This window comes from Centruroides sculpturatus, unplaced genomic scaffold, assembly GCF_000671375.1.
Source record: "Centruroides sculpturatus isolate CEXI.00-Female unplaced genomic scaffold, Cexi_2.0 scaffold397, whole genome shotgun sequence".
Lineage (NCBI taxonomy): Eukaryota > Metazoa > Arthropoda > Arachnida > Scorpiones > Buthidae > Centruroides > Centruroides sculpturatus.
This window is the reverse complement of record NW_019384579.1, coordinates 459,663-477,896: the sequence shown is the minus strand read 5'-3', so window position 1 is coordinate 477,896 and position 18,234 is coordinate 459,663. Positions and strand designations below refer to the sequence as shown.

At 27.7% G+C, this 18,234-nt stretch overlaps 1 protein-coding gene and 1 long non-coding RNA gene across 5 annotated transcripts in view; both read left to right on the top strand.

The window, feature by feature from the left end:
• LOC111624426 (F-box/LRR-repeat protein 15-like) overlaps positions 1–14,571 on the top strand; it is a 28,326-nt gene extending 13,755 nt beyond the window's left edge. For 2 of the 4 annotated variants that reach the window (XM_023367258.1, XM_023367259.1), the window contains one exon: positions 6,426–7,712. In XM_023367258.1, coding sequence (XP_023223026.1) covers positions 6,426–6,591 — 166 coding nt within the window. In that variant the 3' untranslated portion in view covers positions 6,592–7,712. Of the gene's footprint in view, positions 1–6,425; positions 7,713–8,424; positions 8,560–14,521 lie in introns of those variants that run through there. The other 2 variants (XR_002756574.1, XM_023367260.1) reach the window with 2 other exon arrangements.
• A 6-nt stretch (positions 14,572–14,577) lies between these two features.
• Positions 14,578–14,814, top strand: LOC111624427. The gene is made up of 2 exons (XR_002756575.1): positions 14,578–14,638; positions 14,734–14,814. It is a non-coding gene; the product is annotated as an uncharacterized LOC111624427 (long non-coding RNA).
• Positions 14,815–18,234: the final 3,420 nt, after the last annotated feature.

Genomic DNA, 18,234 nt, shown 5'->3' with positions numbered 1-18,234 from the left:
GTGAAAAAAAAATAAGATTGCTATTGTATATTCGAATATTAGTGGCGGAGTGGAAGCGCTGTATTGTCAGTATCCAAAAAGCCAGATTTGCGCATGCGCTTTACAGAGCACCAACCTCACCCAGTTTAGCCGGTGGAAGCGTAGGACCTTGGGTGGATGCTACATGTATAATGCATCCAATTCTATCCAGGACCGGTTCTGGGCTGTTAGCCGCTTTTCCGCTAGATATTTGGCCGCCCTTGCCCGATTATGCGAATCGCGAGTAGATTTATAAGAATTTACCAATAACCAAACAATAAGAATTTACTGGTATATTTTTATGATAGTTCTGTATAGTTGACAGGAGTTTTAAAAAATCCATTAAAATATGATACTTTTATTCCGCTTTCCAATCTTATATTACTCACAGATTTCAATGTTAAACCAGTGATATTACGATTTCGTATATCCCATCTTTAAGAGGATGTAGAAAAAACGTGTACAATTCTTGTATAATGTTAAAAATTAACTGTTACTTTGGAGCATCATTTACAACTAAATTTAATGAATGAGAGAGATGCACAAGGCACAGAAAAAGCTCTAGAATTTATTTTCTTTAAATTTACAATTTATGTATCCGTTTGTCATAAAAATTTGTCTTTCCACTTTTTTCCCAAGACTACAAATATTCAAGTACAAAGTAACTACTTTCGACTTATTTCTACTTAAGAAATAATTAAATAATTAAGCGATTAGTGAATTGGGGACATAAACAAACCCTGATGGAAGAGCCAAAATTTTACTTAAACAAAAGCTTAAGTTTAAACATTTAAAATTTACAACTGAACCAATCTATAGCCGAATACAGTGGGGACTGATTTCTTCGAAATATTAGATGTAATAAAGACAGAAAATTTTCCAGTTCAACGAGATTGACCGAGAAGTTGTAAATTTTGGAAATTTCCGTGGACAACACCTGGTCCTAAAACGAATTAGTTAGAAAACAAATGACGGACAATCTTAATTATATCCGACTCACCAAATAAACCATATCCAGTTCATAAGCCAGCAGAAAAATTCTTTCTACGAACGTTTTCGTCTATATGTAATAGACATCCTCACGTATTGACGATATCGAACTAACGGCTGTTCTATTCGACTAGCCGTTAGTTCGATATCGTCAATACCTGAGGATGTCTATTACATATAGACGAAAACGTTCGTAGAAAGAATTTTTCTGCTGGCTTATGAACTGGATATGGTTTATTTGGTGAGTCAGATATAATTAAAATTAAATAACCAGTTTTTTGAAATACAGTATATTGATGGACAATCTATTAAGTTTAACATGTTTAGATTTTTACAGCTATGGCGAGAAATGTTTAAAATTTACAACAACCCTGTTGCATCCTTTGAGGTATACTAGTGATGCGACAAAAGAGGCATTTGACATTAACCGGTATCGGCACCCTCGGGATTAGGCTTGCATGCACGCACTGCACACCTACCAAGATCGTCTCTGATTCCATCCATGAGCCACTGGTAGGGAGCCATTTTAACTAAGCGGATTGTTTTAATATTTAAAAAGTAAAGAACATTTTGTTATTTTTATGTACGTTTCTTCACAAAACTGTATTCATACAATTGAATATTTTGTACCAGGTATGTATAATTGTATATCCATCACACATTTTATTTTAACAAGTAAGTTTTTATAATTTTATTTTTAATTTTAGCCCTTATAACAGCTAGCGATTTAGAATGTAATTGTGATATTAAAAATTTATTTTAAAAAAGTTTTGGCTTAAGAGCATATAATGAAAAAGAAAACATTATTAAAAGAGAAAGACTAATGCCTAAATTAAATATAAATACATCAACAAAAGAATTTGTTCGACATTTTCACAATAAAATTTATGAAGACGTAAAATGGCTTTGTGGATGCATAAAAATGCAAAAATTGTTTTGTTGGCCTTGCCTATTATTTTCAAATGAAATTACTGTTTGGAATAAGAATGGCTTTGAAGATTTAAATAATTTTGGTAAAGCTGGCAAAAGACACAAAAATCGTAAATCTCATATCGATTCTTTCGTAAAATTGAAGCAATTTGGAAATCAAAATAGAATAGAATTTAACATTAGTAAACAATATAAAATAAATATTGAAAATTATAACAAGATGGTTACGGCTAATAGATATATTATATTTAAATTAGTATGTGTTATCGAAGCAAGAATTGGCATTTAGAGGGCATAGGGAATCTATTAAATCTAATATAACAGAGTTAATTATATTGAACTTGCTTATTTATTAAGTGCGTTAGATAATCTATTAATTAAAAATACATTTAGAGAAGTCTACGGTTTTTACTGGCTTATCGAACAAACGAAATCGAATGGACCCTAGACCATCACTGACTGACTGCCCCTGGAAGTCGGCTTCTTACAGAAACACAGCTTCTCTATCATCAAATGTCACGGCACGCCACTGATATGTTAGACAATCTGAAGGCACACTATACAATGTTAGATATCAGCTACCTACTGTTAAGCATGGAAGTGGCAATATAATGGGGTTGAGCTGCTTCTCTGCATATGGTGTATATCTTAATTGAAGTAGAAAGCAAAATTGATTAATTCCAGTACAAAGATATCTTAGAGAATGCTACATTTTCCTATGCAAACAAATATGCCTCAAGGGTGCTTATTATAGCAAGATAGTGATGATAAAGCATACTTCAAAACTCCAATCTTTGCTTCTTCAATAAAACATCTTAAGTTATTCAGTATTATATGAACAATATCCTAATCTATTCCTTTATAACTATCACCTGCAATAATCACTCATGATTTATTAAATTTTCTTTTTTCTGTTAATATCTTTCCTATACTAACAAAATAATAAATCTATTTATATTTATCTGTCTTGTCTTCAATATTTCTAATTACAAAACATGTATAAAATTTTTTTTATTTTTTCAATTCTTTATGGTCATCAATTTACATCTATTATAGCCTTTTTAATTAATTTTATGTTAGATTGAAAAATGATTTTAAGGATTTTAAATACTAATTGTATAGAATGTTTCTAAATCAAATGTTAAAACTTTAGTATCATATTCTTGAGGTGAAATTGAATCAAATATGCAATGTTATGAATGCATGTGTTTGTCCAGGACAAAAAGAAAAAATAATGGAAATATGAATGTATAACAAATAAAAACAAAGATTATAATCTTACAAATACATGCCTTATAACAGCAATTAAAAAAGCACATCTACATACATTCACAAACATAATTGGATGGCATCACCCTGGATATAAGGTGACCTCCATATGCCTGATTCCGTGTACAAATTTAAGTTAATCCAACACAAAGGAGTTTGTTACAAGATAGCAACTGTTAAATTTTGTGTGTCTAATGTAGTAATAATTGCAAAATAATGTAATGTTAACATTTTCATTCCTATAATCCGGTGAATTAATTAAAGCAAAATTTCTTCATAAAATAATAATGAACAATTCAAAGGACAAAATTAAAATCTTTAGCAGCATACCATCTAATCATTATTTAAGTTGAAAGTCAAGTTACATACTGAAGTTTGTAACTTGATTTTCATTTTCAACTGAAACTTCTTTTTATTATTATTAAAATGATATATATATATATATATAATTTTTTTATTTTATTGAATCATTATTTATATATATATAATGGTACAATAAAATAAAAGATGCTTTATTAGTGAACAAATAAACACTCAAATTGCTGCTGTTTGCTTCAATATAGCCAATATCTTGTAAAAATCAAGATCTCATTTACAAATCAGTTTTCAAATTTTGTGTCTACATTTTTCATTTAGTTTTGATCCAGGAATCTAATATTCAAGTTTTAGCAAGTAATTTAGAAACATTCTTTATATCAGCTATTTAATTTCTTTTCTCTTCTCAGCAGTACCTTTACTACATAATCTCTAAACTCATATTTTTTTTTCTGTATTATATATTTATTTATTTATTTTAATATTTTTATATGGATTCTTCAGATAACTTATACCTATTACAGTAAAACCTTGATTTAATTAGAATAATTCAAATGAAGTGGTGTTCGTTAATGCTGAAAGTCCGTTATATAATAAAGTAGTTTTTCAGAATACATCTATTAAAAAATTGACAATTTAGTTAGTTTATCTGTTTTTACTTATATAGGTATGTTTGTTTAACTAAAATTAAGTATGTATGAGAAGTTTAATTTTACAGAAATGTTTTCTGTATGTATTTTATTGTACTCACTGTAGTTCTGAGACTGTAATAAACAAGTATACTATATGATCTAAATTAATGTAAATAAACTAATATTTTTGGAACATAATTAAACTTCAGTATAAATGAACTACATCATAACACATGCTGTTTCCAACTCTACATCCTTCTTACAAATAGCATAAGCAAAGCATACTACAGTATTCCATTATTATTTATTGTATGTAGCAGTGTATAATGTTAATATTTTTATTGGAGTTGTTGATTTGACTTGAATACATTTACCAGTAGACTTGATGTACTATAGAATTGTTACCAAGATAACTTACTGAAGATTTGTTGTGGTTGCTTAGTGTCCTACATATTATTTAGATCATACAAAAAAGGATATATCATATATTGAAAGCCATTAAGATTAATATCTCAGTGAAAGTGGTGTGATCTTGTTATACATTTTCACTGAAAACATAATGAATAGTGTTACTTTAATCAATGAAAATAAGCAACAATTGAATCATTTGTTTTAAAGATGAAGGATATTGAAGGATATCTACAGTGAAAATTGTTATTTGTAGAGAAAGTGATATGTAACTTTCTTTAACCTTGCAAGTCTTCATTGGTATATAAGAGTGATTCTGAAACTTTGAGAGGTCAAGACCTTTTTAAAACAAATATATTTTGGCAGACCCCTATTTTTAGCTGTTAGCTTTCAGTCATTTAATTAATAAACTACAGTAATAATAAGCATCTGAAGCATCTTATATTAGTTTTTGATAGTCTTTGATTGCATTAATTTAAAAAGTTCTATCAAAATTATAGAATTAATAAATTATAAAATTTAATGAAAAGAACCAACTTTTTTATTTTTTCAAAAATTTATTAATTTAAAATATAACATTTTAATATATAATATACAAATTTATCACATTTATTTAAAGCTTAATATAGCTTTAAATAATAATTTTCTTAATGTTTGCTAAGTAATAAAGTAAAAGCATTTTTAGAAAATGGGCTTGCAGACCCAGTAACAGAATTAGGATTTTTATTCTGGGATAGCAGAGTTTGGAGTGAATGTGATCTGCAAACAAAGTTTCAAATATTTAGTGATTGATGTTCAGTGACACATAAGCATAAAAATTTTAGCAAGAATAGGTAATTACAATTGGCAAACAATCAATTTGTATTTAAAGAACTCTCCAATAATGGTCATTATAGGTAGACTTGAATAAATTATTTCAGGTTGGACAAATAGGAGGCAGGAGATTTTAGGATGAGCGAGGACCCACCTTTGCCCTACCCTCAAACTGTCCATGATTGACTCCAACAATTATTTCCTGGATCACTGTGGGATTGCAGACTATAGTTTCAGAACCACTGATATATAACATCATCTCTGAAAACTTTTAACACTTCATGAATTTCTATTGTACTTTTCTGCAATTTGAAATAAAACTTTGTTATTAAAATATCTCATTTTGAAATATCTTATATTCAACATAGAAGAGTATTATAAAAGTATTTTAATTTAGACTGATTGCAGATAAATAGGTGCAAGAATGATTCACTAAGTATTTTATTGTTATTTTCAATTTGTTATAATGTATTTTTTAAGCTACAAAATCAGTCATCAGATTAAACTTTGTAGTATTTATCTTTTTATATTTGACATTTATAAAACTATTGAGTATAAAAAAAGATACAGCCTAATCTACTCAAGATAAATTTAATTGTATAAAATATCCATCAAAGAATGTTTCAGAACATGTAATGATCTATAAATATTATAAGTTTATATATACAGTATTTAATTATAAATTACATTAGTTTTAATTTATTTTTTATTCTAATTTTTGCTGTTTAGACTAGAGAATATTTAGAAATTTTTTAAATTCAAATTGTAATGAATTAAAATTATTCAAAATGGGAACAATTTCATCATGTGCTGAAATTAAATGTATATGCTTATGTGCGTGTCAGTTACTTTAAAATTTGTTACAATATACCATGCAAAGAATTTAAATTTAAATACATGATTTGTAATTGTGAAGTACTTGAAAATTTTTAATTATAACTGTATGAAAACACAGCATAAAATACTTCATTTCTGTTTTAATGCACAAACTGTACAGGTTATTCTTATTATTTTAACTTTTTATTACAATTCTCAATTACATTTTTACAGGTTGGTAGGCGAATATTGTAGAAGACTTAAATCATTAAAGGTAGAAGACTGTCGTGATGTCACAGAAGCTAGTCTGGCCACATTGAGATTGAGAGTCGTCGTTGATCGTCCCAACAGTAGATACCCTTACAGAGCACAAAGTCATAGAATAAGACTTCAGATTTAAATATAGGTAGGAAAGAATAGATCCATTCCAAAGACAATTAATAGTGTCTTTCTCTGTTTATAGAATGGCATACATTATTTTAATACAGCATATATTTCAAATTCATCAGTATTATATATGCCTAAAACTGTTGTGGTCAATAACTAATATTCATTAATGAATTAAAAACTTAAGATATGTTTAGTAGTCGACAGATAATCCATTTAAATATTTAACTTATTTATTTCTACCATGGTATGATACAGTTACAAATGTTTGTAATTCTACAGATTGTCAAATCTTATCTTACGAATGCAAATTGCTATATATGTGCATGGCAGATGTTTTGCTAATGATGCTGTCTATTAAATTTTCTCTGTGCTACCATGCAAAACATAATTTAAATACTTTAAGAAAATTAAAATATTACTAGCCTGAAAAATAACCACAATAAATAAAAATATTTTCTGTTACCAGTGTTACTAAGTAACTATGCATTTTTTAACAGAAGTAAATTTTTTAAGTCATGTATATGCATTTTTAAAATGCATTGAAAAATGAAAACCTTCACATTCTCTAGATGTGCTTTACTGTTTAAGTGGTGTGATCAGTAAAAAATTTATATGTAAAGATTGAATTCATTACATTTACTAGGAATTATTATATTTTCTACAAAATTTTATAAATTATGTTAATTTTACAGATGATTGCGAGTACGATCGAATAAATTATAGAAATCTTACAACAATTTGTCGCTTAGATAGCCTGCAATTTCCCTATAATGAAAATAATTAGATAGTCATAAATTTAATAAAATATTTCTATGTTATTTTTTTTTTTTTATTAAAGAAATCAGTTGAATTGTTGGACTTGTTCATTAATACATTTGATCTGTTGAAAAATAAAATGTATGTTTAATATCAAATTTTAAAAGTGGTTCTTCATTTTAATATCACACATACACGAAATTCAATAAATATAAAACCGAGTCTGCCTCCTCATATAAAATAGGAATAATTAAATAAAAATTTAACTATATTGTTGTCATTCATGCTATTTTCAAAACAGAATTATATATATATATATATATATAAGCCTTCCTCGTACATTGTTGTAGCTGACAATCATCTTACTGAAAGAAAAATAAAGTAGTTAGCATGAAGGACATTTCATAATTTTACATGCAGACTGCAAAGAGAGGATTTATTATTATTATTTTTTTTTTTTCAATTTTGTTGAGAAAGACAATCGAATTTCCATTTGATTTAGCATTATAAGAAATTAAATAAGATGAATTATAGTAATTTAAAATAAACTTTATCCCTTGGCTTACATGTTGCTTTTCTTTTAACTAGCCAAGAAACGATAAATACACGTTAAAATAATAGCATAAAATTGGATATAACAATTACAAATTTTAATATATAGCATAATTTACAATTCTTAGTAACCATCAAGGAAATTTAGATATAATTTCTACCTCAGGATTGTGAAATACCATAATTTCAGCAAGGATATAAAACTTCATTAAAAGTTTATGGAATTAATATAAAACATAGGTGAATTGAATAACTTTAAAGTTAACTAGAGTACAGTATAGTTAAATTATCTTCGTTTAAATTTAACTTGTCTATTTGAAGTGACCATCAAATAACAAATACAAATTCGTTCATATTCTCAACTTGACCTAAAAATTGCTATTGTTCAATGCGAGTTTGTTTACCGCTCCACTTCAAAATCAACACTAACAGTAAAAGCCTTGCTTAAGATATTGCATAAAATCATTCAGGCATAATAGCCTTTTAATTTAATTTTCTTGTATATAAATTTTTTTTTCTTTCAATTTTCTTTCAGATAAAAAGATACTGAAGTTTCTAAAGTGTGCAATTCTTTTATTATTTTTTTGCAAGCCTATTTCCAAAATTATATACTTTCGAACAAGGTTATTGAACTTGCCACCGGTTAACAGTTTGTAAGAGAATTTTTGAGGTAAGAAGCCACGCGAGAAGTTGATTTTCGTGATTTAATAGATAAGCATTACATCTTTAACTAACCTTGCAGATTACCAATCTCACAACGACTATAAAATTTTATTTTTTATCCACTTCATGCTTGCTACTCACTCGCTTCTCTTTCCATCTCGATACTTTTCTGTGACTTCTTTTTCTGCCGTTAAACTCGGCCTTAATTACTACTTCTCATTCCTGACTTCTGAACTTTTTAATATATGACCGCACTTAACGTGATTTTCAACCTTTAAACTACATCCATATTCTTTCATTCCGACGATAATTTTAAAAATTCGAAATTTTCCTCCTAACTTAATGTATATTAATACCTATATCAGGTTGGAAAAATCTTTTTTTTTTCTATCTTTTTTCGTTCTAAATAGACACGAAATTCCTCCGACATACTCACAGGAACAGAACTATAACCGGGTCAGATAATTATCCACCAAATATACGACATTGTAATCACATTAGACATATTTCACTACATCCTGGTCTTGATTTTTAAAGAAACATACGGTAGTTAATGAGCCGTGCATCACTAGTTTATTTGGACAATTTGCTTTAATTCCATGTTTGTATAAAGTAATTGAGCTTCCTTCTCGTTCGAACACCGTATTAAACTTTAATTACATTTCCTATACTATGTTTTCCTGTAAGCAACAACACTAACATTAATTAATTAATTAATTACCTTAATCTTCTTTTTTATTCGTCTATCTATTATACACACAAAAAATATTTAATCACAATGAAACTACACACTGCCAGAGGTATTTGATAGGTGAAAAACACCCGAAATTTACAACATAATCTCTCGCAAACATATTTAAAACGTAACTAACACACTCTAACCCGCTAATATTAATGCAAATAGGGAAATAAACGGTTCCTTCGAGGGGAGGGAAGGGGAAAAAACTGTAGATTCTAACACCTCAGTATCGATTGCGCATAAAACAAAAGCAGTCCACGTCAAGGCCGACCTGTTTCGCTTATCCCCGTACATAGCATGGAAACGTCACAATATTAACGTGCCGTATACAAGTTTATATTGTAATCTCCCAACGCCGGTGCGTAGTTTATTCGTACGACTAATGCCAGGTAAGTTATTTTACCGCTTTATACATCTACGACTTAATTAGTGTGAATCTAAGGTTAGCGTGGCGTGCCGTCTTGATACCAGGAAACTGGTATGTAGGACAAGTTGCTGTCTAGGAAAAAAATCAAGTAAAATAAAAAAAAAAGAAAAACAGGTCAGCGAACGACTGCAATGACCGGTCGACAAATGCTGTACAACGTATAGTGTTAGATTAACGGGTGTTTATACAATCTGGAAGTTTTGCTAAGTTGTGTATTTGGTATCTGTACAACATGAAGTACTGCTCTGTTAATTACTATAAAGAAAATCGGATTTCTATCACCGTTTAACCCGTACAGTACACTACAAAAGTAAGTTATTTTATTATTATTATTATTTTTTATGTATATATCTTTATATATTTTTCATAGAAGCGCTAATAAAGTTATCAGAATTTCTTTTGTGGCGTTTCCATGAAAAACAGTACAGACGTTGACGCGTTTTAGAACGGACAAACCGACGTTCTCTGTATTTGAAAATATTCTACGTGTTGGTGACGTAACGGCATTATTGGCGTGAAAAACTCATTTATTCGTCGTGCCCCTAGGAATAATCGTAGACGAGTTTTGAAATTAGTGATATTTTTGGCTGCTTTTCAATGATAAAACTCTTATCTGTACCACGTAGAGAGATGGTACAGATAGGAATACGCGTAACAAGCGAATTCCGTTCGTCAGCTGTAATGAATATAATGAATATTCAAATAGCCCGGGCTATTATTAGATCGTATTAATAACCGTTATTAATTTGGGAACCGTACCCGCTTAATTATTATATTTGTAATATAATAATTAAACTGGTACGGTTCCCTTAAAAAGTCATTAGTTGTGGGGAAACTTAACTGAGTTGTGCGAATTTAAGTAATTAAAATGATGCATTAAAAAATAAATATATAGGCCTATACATATACTATTCGATTGTTCTTTAGAGGTCAAGTCAAGCATAATAACTTGAACTTTTTTTTTTATTTTCTTTAATATTTTTAAGTTCTTCATCCAAACACGGTAGAATGAGCATCTCGTGGACAGTTAAATACTGAATTTTATTATAGGAAAATTCTTCATTTGGCATTGTATTCGTTTTAGTATTTTTTTTTTTTTGAAAATTACGGGAAATTCCCTGGGGGAATATTTCTTTAAAATATATATTCCCATTAAGACTATATATAATTTAAGATAAAAGTATTTTACCTACGTGTTTTATGCAATTATTATTTTCTACCAATAAAAGAAGGAAAATTAGATTTAATTAACCATTAATTAATGATTAATTATTAATGTATTTTTATCCAGTTGGACTCGTGTTGTACATAATAGAATATTTTAGTCGAAAATGCAAATAAACAAACGCCCTTTTAAAGTATCATTTATGTTTTACCATGCATTACCAACACGCAAAATTGACGTGATCCTTGGTGGTGCTTACTTTCACAGATTTTTAAATTACACCCACTCCAGTGGCACGTTATTCTATGGGCAAAAAGGGCTCCAAGCCAATCTTTTTTATAAGAAAAATGTCTGAACTCAACACTGTAAGTGGGTCCTCCTAATTCAAATTTGTATGGGTCCTATGAGGTTATAATGCACAACTGACCACACTCTTATCTCTGTGAATTTAATATATTACAGCACAATTAATAATTTCATTAGACCTATCAGTTACATTCTTCAGTTTTGATGATAGAATATTATATAAACAGTTCAAATATTTGCAAAAATAACATTACAGTTACTACATTTGAGATATATTTTTGTTTAGAGTCTATAATAAATTATAAATTAATAAAAAAAAAAAGGTTTCACTAGAACATACATTTATATTGCATCACTTTCTATATACTGTATTTTATTATCTGTTTAAATATTTATATTATTTCCTCCTTTGGCTTTTCTATGTAATAATTGAAAGAAAAAAAATACAATCATAAATTCTTTTTAAACTTCTCCACCATGAAAACAATTGTCTCCTGTTATGCAATATATGTTGTAAGAAATTTGAAAACAAAAATTGCAAAAATAGAATTACAGATTATAAATTTCTCTACAGTTTTTCAATTTCTAAATCTTGCTTTAAATAAAAAAAGAAAAAAAACCTTTTTAGAACATGACTATTTAATGTCAACGCATCAAAAGAATAAAGCCAAATAATTATTTGAGCATCCTGTTGAATATCCTGTCTGTCCTAAGCTAGACTTTTTGTAACCATTGGATCCTGCAATTATCAAACTGGTAACAAAACTCTACGTGAAATGTTTCGAAACTTGGCGTAATTTTCCCACGTGCAAATCTTGCATAAATCTAATATTAAAAATCATATTCGTAAGTAAAATTATACCTTGTTTAATATTGCTCAACCATTATCAATGGGCTCGCATTAATAATTTAATATATTAACTGTCTAACACTATTGTAATTTAAATCATTACAATTGTTAATCTTAACTAATGAAAGAGTAATAATAATAATAAAGTATTTGGATAATTTAATAATAAGTGATGATAATTAAAGCTAAAATCTATAGCATATTGCTGCTAGTTAATTAAATTTTTAATATTATCTTTAATCTTCATTTAAAAATCTGAAACTTTAACTAACTTGCCATAAATTATTTATCAGTAAAGTAAATGTTTCTTACATACCACATTACAATCAGTATCTTGGCATTATGAAAGCTGACATATAAAAAAAAAAAATGAAGTCTTTACATTCTAAACAGTACATTAAATCTTTATTTATATTATTCAATTAAACCAGAAGAGAATAAATGCGAACCTTCGACTAGAAAATTAAAAAATTCTCCGAAATCAGATAACGCTAAACTGGGCCACAGTCCGATGGGGTCCCAATTAAAGTTTATTGTGAAGTTTAATTGTCTCGCAATATTTTTTAATAAACTGATGAATAAGTAGAGATTACGTACACGTTCGGGTTTCATTTCTACAGAATTCTTTCTTTCTTTCTTAACGATTAATTATTAAAAATTGCATGCTTAGACAAGAATCGATTCTAATTTTTATGTAATTAATATTTAAAAGTTTCGTAATTGTTTTTCTAATAATTTAAAATGAATTATCATCATTACACTGCATATCTATCAATTGTAATAATAATTATAGCTTACATTTTACTTTTTTTAAATCAAAACAATTTCTATTTAGAAAATACAACTCAGATATTCCAACAAATAAATTTATTTTGATGTTCTTACAGTGTACAAACAGAATAGCGCATTAAACAAGAGCTTGAGTTTCTTTAAATAAATGCAAATTGCTGATTTAAAAATAAATTTAAAACTTTACGGTGGGAAATAATCCATATACAAATTCTCAAATACAGCTGTTACTGAATTTGTGTCAGACTGTTGCTTATTAATGAAGTTAGTTGTCCTTGACTGCCCAAAGGTGTGGCTATCATAAGAAATATATAAATTTAATTGTTTTCTAGGTCACTTATTTTATCATGTTCTACCCTTAGTTTCCAGAAAACTTTTTAAATATACATCATATAATTTGAACTTAAATTTTTAATGCTAATCTCTTTTAAGTTTAAATTGATTTATATTTCATTAAAAGTTTAAAAAAAAATTATCATAAATGTTGTATATTATTCCTATCTAATTTAAAATACTTAAAATTAAATTTAGTAGAATATATATATATATATTTTAATATTTTCTATAATGATCAGGACTGTTGAGAGGGGGGAAGCTGAGGATTTTTCTCTGGCTTGTAGTGGTTCCTACCCCGTATAAAATTAATATTAGGAAAAATAACAGAAAATAAAATCCTTAAGACTATTAATAAAAAAAAATAAAGTAAACATTATATGTATTTCATTTGCTCAAAAAAGAAAGAAAAAAAAAGAGGACCACTCTATTCTCGGGCACCATACAATCGCTTGATTAATGAATACTGTTATATTTCGTAGCAGGGTCATCAAGAGGGAATCTAAGGATTTTTCTCCAGGCCTAGAGAAAAGTTAAAGGAGTAGGAACCACTATGAGCCTCTAAACTAGTTATTTTTTACTAACATAAACAAAATCTTTAAGACAGTAAAATCTGCTTTTTATTAAAAGAAACAAACCAACATTTTATATATTTCATTTCTTCAAAAAAAATGACATATAAGCTCTTGACAATTCCATTTCTTAGTGAATATTCAAACAATACTCTAAGTTTATTCAGGTTCATCTAACTTACTTTAAAACAATATATGTATCACACTCTAGTGCACAGTGGTTTTGTTCTGACATCCGGATTGTAATTTGAGATTATTGCAAGTCAAAAATACTTGCACTATATATATATATATATATATATAAACCACCCACTTTTATTATTCATCATAATACAATATATATATATATAATTGATACTTATCAAATGGTTCTCTTGAATTCATTCTTTGTTCTTTAAAATGGAGAGTATTATTTGAAATTGTAACAATAAAGCTAACGGAAGTTGGCTGTAAATCGAGGAACATCTATATAAACGTAAGCTTAATTGCCATGTTATCAGTTAGCTCAAGTTTAGTTAAAATTTTTCATTTTTGTCTCAATCTGTGAGACTAAAAATCAATATTTAATTATGCTAAATTGTAAATTTTAATTACATATTACGGAAGCTAAGGAAATCTTTAAAAATGTTTTATAATTGAAATTTCCTATTTATAAAGATGTCTTATTGTTTGACAATATGGGCATCCACAATACTATTTTTAGTTAAATAAATCTGAATTTTTTTCTTTTAATTAACTAAATACAATGTAATTATTTATTAAATATTTAAAAACTCTTATCATTTCAGATTATATTACATAAACTGCAAGAAAATTTTTGCAGGACAACAAGATGTTTAAAAATGTATTAATTTTAGCAAAATTGCATATCATATTAACAATTATTTGTACATATTTATGCCACGGTAAGTTATTTTTAAATTTATTACAAAAAAAAAATTTAATTGAACTTTTCTATATTTGTATTAAAGTAAATTTTTATGTATATTCTGTACATTAGGTGCTGCGATTTTAAATGATACTCCTTTAGATACCATTGTAGTTAATGAAGGAGAAGAGGCATTATTAGATTGCGTAGTAAGAAATATTGGTAATTATACAGTAAGTTTCATTTATAAGTTTCTTAAATGCCGAATATCTTATTATATAAAAGTATTTATTATTAAAATGTTGAATAAGTGAAGGCTACAGGAAAAAGGCAGAATATTTAAAGTAAAGTTGTTTAATTTTATACTCGAAAATAAAATACTATTTCAAATAGTGGTTGAATTATAAAGTTTTGAAAATACAGTATAAACATCTGTTAAGATTTATAATATTTTATGAAGAGACATGGTCAGATTTATCCATTGTACCATATTTTACTGTATATTTGTATTTTGTTTGTATCAAACACATTTGAAAACTTTATGATGAAAACAGTTTCTGTCCAAACGAATATGAAATTTTTATGCTATATACTTGCCACATCTTGACTTTTTGTTTATAGTAATAAACTTTACATATCTTGATTTCAAATCTTTATAAAATGAAACACATCATCAAAATAGAAAAATTCCTTAAGGGCTGTTTGAATCCAAAATGATCCATGAATATTTTACTTCACTTCAACTGCTTTAACACATTGTAACTTGTTTTATCTTTGCAGAAATTGTTTGTTTTGTTAGTGTATAGTTTAGCACTTGCTAGATGCACCTAGATACAGTAATACCTCGACTTACGCTACCCTGACTTACGCGATTTTAAATCTCGTCGATTCGTCTTTTGTTTGAGCGCCATGCAACTTTTGATTACTCACTCCCCCACACTATTGTTCAGCTTACATGTTTGGACGTGTAGCACAGAATCGACACAGCTACAATTTATTTTGTGTTATTTATTTCTGTGTTTGTTATATCTACGGAGACTTGAGAGACTCTATGTGGTGATTTCTTGTAACCGTGAACGAATCGAAAGACGAGATAAGATTAACGAGAACATTTATTAGCTTACACACATCCCACTTGGATTTTACACAAATTGTGAAATTATATCCCGACATATGCAAATTCGACTTACGCGGTTATCGCTCAGTCCCACCTATTGCGTAAGTTTGGGGTATTACTGTACGTGTATTTTTTCTTTTACTGTGGAGTGAACATTTTTTGTAGTTTCATTTTTACAATTTGGAACAGTCTTTCCTTTATCTAGAATATAAAAATATCATCACAGGTTTAAATGATACCATACTTGAAGAATTATAGCATACTTCTGATATTGATTAGATACACAATTATTTTATCAAATATGATTGATATATTTACCTATAATGCAAGCATTATAGGTAGGTCGATTAACTATACTCAAGTCCTCACTTGGATAAAAGAAGGTTGTTTTTAGAAGTGCTCAAAGAAGCATTGATAAAATCATATATTCAAAGCAGACAACAGTTACTTGGAAATAACAGACTTCGACTTTATTATAAGTGTAAATATAATTTTCTAATTCCAATAGTATTTATTTGCAAATTAAGGAGCTATCTATATATAAAATGAAAGAAATTAACCTAAAAGTTTGTTTTTAATATTTGTTTTTCTTAATTCCCAAACTGTGAATCATCCTATAATGGTTGGTTCAAATTATATTTTACTATTCAATTACATGGCATAGCAAATGATAATGCTAATTCTTATAACTACATTTATTGAATGAAAAATTATCAACATTTAAGGACAGTTGTGAAAATAATTTATAAAAAGTAGGATAATATATTGACTATTAATCAGCAGAAATTTAGTAATAGCATAAGATGACCAGACTTCTTGGTTGCAAAAGTGGGACACCAGATTAATACCAGTACAGTATACACTAATTATTTGTAACCAGCAATGAGTTAGTGTACATTGTACTGGTACAGTTTACACTAAAAATCAAATTTGTTACTTAATATGATAGTTTTATAAAACAACAAGACAATTAATTTTGTTAAAACAACAAGTTTAACAAAATTAATTGCATTTGTGATGATTACAATCAACCAATTCCTCAGTCATTCTTATTCAAGGTTAAATAATTTATATCATATTTTTAATGTTTTGAATATTGAAATAAGTAGCACATGTAATTAATATGACCCGTAGGTGTATTTATTGGCCATATGTTTATACTAAGAAATAAATCACCTTATGACACGACCAGTAAAAATTTTCATTTGACCTTAACTTGTTTCCAAGTTATGCTACTCGAAAGCAGACAATGGACCAGAAGTGTGCGGGCCAACGGCAAGTATTTCGTAGACGAGTGGCTTTTTCATAATATGGTAGATTCCTTCCTCGGCATGTCGAAAACTTTCTCACAGGGCTAATCACTAAGACTCACATAATGTGAATGTAAATTATAGATGGCAATGAGGTCTACTTGTCTATAAGCATGCAAGTTTATTTTCAACCATTAAAATGTATTTTCAGTATGGAATTTTAGCCTTCTATTTCAATACCCCACTACACATGGTTTATTTAATTTTTGTTAATTCAGATTGGGTCCAATCCCTTTTGATCCAATTGAACAAGATTTGACTGTATTAAAAGTCAAATTTGTTATTTTATAATATACAGTAAGTCAAATTAAATCTTGTAATCAGTCAAACAACCAGAAATTATAGGCTATTTATAGAAGTATCATATTAAGTGACAAAGTAATTAAGTTTGCAATTAATTTTGTTAAACTTGTTGTTTTAACATTTATAAGGATTACAATAAAAATTTTGTTGTATCAAACAAAGTTATTAAATCATACTCTAAACTAATGGATTAAAAAATGAAACAGTTTCATATTTGTCTCCATAGTTTAGATGAATCACTTCATTCAATTATTAAGGTTATATATAAATTAAGAATATTACATTAGTGTAATATACACAGTATATTACACTAATGTAGTATTATACACTACAAGTAATATACTGAATAATCCAAATTAATTAATGTCTAGAATGTTCAAATTATCAAAAAATTTTCCAAATATAATGGCTTCATTTAAAATTAATGTTATCTATAGAATAATGTCATTATTTAAGAAAAACTGCTTTTATGTGATAAACAGCATCTCTGTAGTATTTTTTTCTCAATCAAAGCAAGTTCTCTCTAGATTCCAGTTCAAATTATTAGAAATCCAGACTAGCAAAGTGTGTTATATATAANCTGCAAAGAGAGGATTTATTATTATTATTTTTTTTTTTTCAATTTTGTTGAGAAAGACAATCGAATTTCCATTTGATTTAGCATTATAAGAAATTAAATAAGATGAATTATAGTAATTTAAAATAAACTTTATCCCTTGGCTTACATGTTGCTTTTCTTTTAACTAGCCAAGAAACGATAAATACACGTTAAAATAATAGCATAAAATTGGATATAACAATTACAAATTTTAATATATAGCATAATTTACAATTCTTAGTAACCATCAAGGAAATTTAGATATAATTTCTACCTCAGGATTGTGAAATACCATAATTTCAGCA